Here is a 3,641-nt window from a genome sequence, read left to right as displayed (position 1 = left end):
GTACAAAATGTCTGATTGGGAAGAGATTGACTGCAGCCCTGGCAAAATGTATTTAGATACACATATAGAATGATCTGGTCATGCATATATGAAAGTTGACTGAAGCTTTATCATGATTCAACCACATCAAAGTCAGAAGGAATGTGTGCTTAGTCAGACATGAATGTGAACATTTGTGACTTGTAGTGTAGCAATGGAGCTCTAGACAATTTTTGTCACTAAACAATATATCACGTGACTAACCATGCTAACCATGTGTCCGGGTAGTCCTGTACCCGGAGCCTACTCAGAACCCACCTGACCCGAGTACCTGAGTTACCTGTCCCAGCCCTACAGTTTAGGGAGATTGCTGTAACACTTACATACTTTGAACTTTGAACAGTATTTCAGTTATTTCAACACTACCTTTTTATGTGTGGGAAGCCAAACTGAGGCAGGTTGCAAACATCTACCTCTTTGGTTTAAGCCATGGTGAAGGCAGATGAAGGATCACAATCTGGGTAATTCTAGGATCTACACCCATGATCAGTGGATCCTGCAGGGGTAAGGGCCACAACTCTCTATGCAGAGAAACAAGTTGAACCAGGTGAAAAGAGATGCAACTCAGCCTAGTGAGCAACCTTTGTACCTATTCAAGTTCTTGCCATACAAGTCAGCCATGAGTTATGACCAGTGGATCCACCATGTCAATACAACACAAACTGTGAAAAAGGTTACAGATTTAATTATTCCTCAAAGACACACACTTGGCAGAGTCACTGTGTCCACCTCCAGTTTAACATCATCAAACCACATCACCCACCTGCCTGCCTCCACCAGCTTCTGAAACCAATGTTTGATATGTTGGGAATAAGTACTTAGAACACACTCTGGCACACTGAAAGAGTACACTTTATGGGAGGGCAGTTTGAGATGGTCCCTCATGTTGTCATGGCAACAGCCGACAACTTTGTAGACAGTGAGAGGTTGACAAGCGAGACAGTTCGTTGATGCATTCTCCTTCATAGAATACCAGTAAATCACAGGAAAACCCAGGAGCAGTCCAAATAATGATGACGGATTAAACATATTTTGTTGCAAACAAGTCATATTTTTTCCATCAGTTGTAATGTCTTTGTATTCTTGGTAAGTGGTTTGCAGTCTTGTCTTGTCGTCCATCGCTTCCGGTTGCTGCAGCTCACTGGAAACGTTAACTACCTTCATGTCATCCAAACACGACACAGAGTGATCTCCCTTTAATGAATCCAAATTTAAAATTAGCATGTCCATCTCTATGGTTACCACAGTGAGCATGTTTTTAAGGAGACAGTTTTGTTTTGCCTTTTTGAGTAATTGTTCCATACCCTCAACATTCGGTTTCCCATAATCCCACAGTAGTCCTGGTTTGAAGCCGGAATCCACAACAAGGATGTCAACGGTCATCTCCCGCCATTTTTTTACATGTTTACGCTCAAAAGCCACTTCCAGCAACTCTTGCCAAAGAGAAAATTCTTGTTGCTGCGACATCAGGATAATGGTGGTCCTTGAAAAGAAAAGAATTGACAAGATGGCTCAAGGATTAACTGTTGGATTGGCATTCTAGAAGTTGGCAAAATAAGTAAGAAAAATGTTCAAAACTTTATGGCTAACAATTTCTGGTTTATTGCATATAGCGACGTTTCGATGTAGATTCTTACACTGTAATCAAGCTGGAGTGACATATATGTCATAAATTGGCTAGAAAAGGATATCGGAACAATAAGCTGAAATGACTGATATTTAAAAAAATATTTTTTTTTACTAAAAGCCTAGGCAAGACTAGATCAAACTTAACCAAATCTAGTTTCCTTGATTCCACATGAAAACAACAGAGGGGGAAAGGTTCTTTTGAAAAAAATTAAATTACAATTATTTGAAGGAAATATTTTCATAGGCGAAGTGTTAGTCTAATAAAGGTGTCAGCCCTGGGCAGTAGCTTATCTAGGGGTTCTGTAACAAACATCATGGTTCTCATGCTATAAAAAGTCAATACATCAAGTGTTTGTGTTCAGCAAGGTGCTGACAAAACAGGTGCCACTGTCCTCACGGACACACGATTAGCTCAGGTTGGTCCAAGCTGCACACAGCTGTGTCTTGTTCCTTGAGGACACAAGCATTGTAACAACTATATGTCACACAATGCAGAAAGCCCATGCCAAGACTGGTTCATGGTCGCATATGCATTGCATTACCTTCATGATGTGTAGCACTGACAGTTTGTTTTTTTAACGCCGCACTCAGCAATATCCCAGCTATATGATGGCCGTCTGTGAATAATCGATTCTGGACCAGACAATCCAGTGATTGATATCATGAGCGTCAATCCACGCAATTGGGATTGATTACATGCATCAACCATGTCAGCGAGCCTGACCACCCGATCCTCTTAGTCGCCTCTTACGACAAGCATAGTAGCAGTGATAGATTCTTGTCAACATTTTTGCTAGTTGCGATATCATAGCTATATGTCTTTCTTCACCTTTACTATCCAAAAACCCCTAGTCCCTAATACATAGCAACGATTAATGCCTTCTTAACGTCCTACGTAAGTCTGTTGCTGATTTTAACCAGCCTTCGCCATATGTTAACAAGCTTCTTCAGAGTGCAAGGAATATCATGAAATGTTTGGTTCCGAAACTTTTATACCCCATGTTCACAGCTGCCCAGGGGCGGTCGGGTTGCCCAGTGGTTAAAGCGTTCACTAGTCACTCCAAAGACCCGGGTTCGATTCCGGACATGGTTACAATGTGTGAAGCCAATTTCTGGTGTCCCCTGCGTGATATTGCTGGAATATTGCTAAAAGCAGCGTAAAACCATACTCATGCACTCACTCACTGCTGTTCAGGGCTATTCTGACGAATGTCTGGATTTACAGTTGTTGAATGTCCTATATCTTTGGCCAGAGACCATATACCGATATACATCCTCTGCTCTGGCGTTGCAAAAGACAGGGTCTAAAATAAAATATAAACTCGAATATCTACAGAAATGTTTCCACACGTCAAATCCAAATGTAGCGGCCATACAATCTCCCACGATATTATTCGAACTAGAGACATTGAGATAAGAGGTTGGGCACCTTGTCCACATGACCAAAGTGGGTAACGGGCTGACAGGGTTAGAATGCTGTTGACTGATATGACTTCACGCTCTGCTACAAAAACAAAACTAAAATAGTCAGATAAAATAAGTTACAAAAATTCAGGCGATAGATTTGAACGTGTGTTATGAGACCACAGACTGAGGTGATCCTTTGTGTACAGGTCTGTTATCATGTTTGCATACTGCTCTTCAGACATACCTGTTCAACAACACCTGCAATTCCACGTTTCCTGAAAATGATGTTTACATTCAGAACAGCACGAGCTTGCAGTTGAAGGGAGGTAACTCTAATGACCATCTGCAACTTTCAATCTGAATGACCACTCAGCCAGTTGAGGGAACTTGAGATCGAGTCCCCATGCAGCATACTAGATGTTTTACATATCTCATGAGAGTTTCAACGTCGCTTTTTAAAAAAAGAAATTGATGTTGACATGGATGTAATATTTAAACAAACAAACAAACATTTCGTGATCGTGCTGGTGTTAAGTCCTCGAAACGGGGGAACCCTAGGGCAGGTA

At 41.4% G+C, this 3,641-nt stretch overlaps 1 protein-coding gene across 1 annotated transcript; it reads right to left on the bottom strand.

Moving 5' to 3' along the window:
* Positions 1-732: 732 nt before the first annotated feature.
* On the bottom strand, positions 733-3,391 carry LOC139467180 (UPF0739 protein C1orf74 homolog). Its single transcript, XM_071248900.1, has 2 exons — positions 3,320-3,391; positions 733-1,522 (listed from the first exon to the last, which is right to left on the bottom strand). Exon 2 carries the CDS (start codon positions 1,504-1,506, stop codon positions 733-735), a length of 774 nt encoding a protein of 257 aa, XP_071105001.1. The 5' UTR covers positions 1,507-1,522; positions 3,320-3,391.
* Between the last annotated feature and the right edge of the window lie 250 nt (positions 3,392-3,641).

This window comes from Haliotis cracherodii, unplaced genomic scaffold, assembly GCF_022045235.1.
Source record: "Haliotis cracherodii isolate W230 unplaced genomic scaffold, xgHalCrac1.p SCAF_19, whole genome shotgun sequence".
NCBI classification, from domain to species: Eukaryota; Metazoa; Mollusca; class Gastropoda; order Lepetellida; family Haliotidae; genus Haliotis; species Haliotis cracherodii.
This window is presented reverse-complemented; position numbering and strand designations above follow the sequence as displayed.

Excerpts from the sequence above, each read along its gene's own strand:
- LOC139467180 (XM_071248900.1), bottom strand. The coding sequence starts at position 1,506 with ATGTCGCAGCAACAAGAATTTTCTCTTTGGCAAGAGTTGCTGGAAGTG.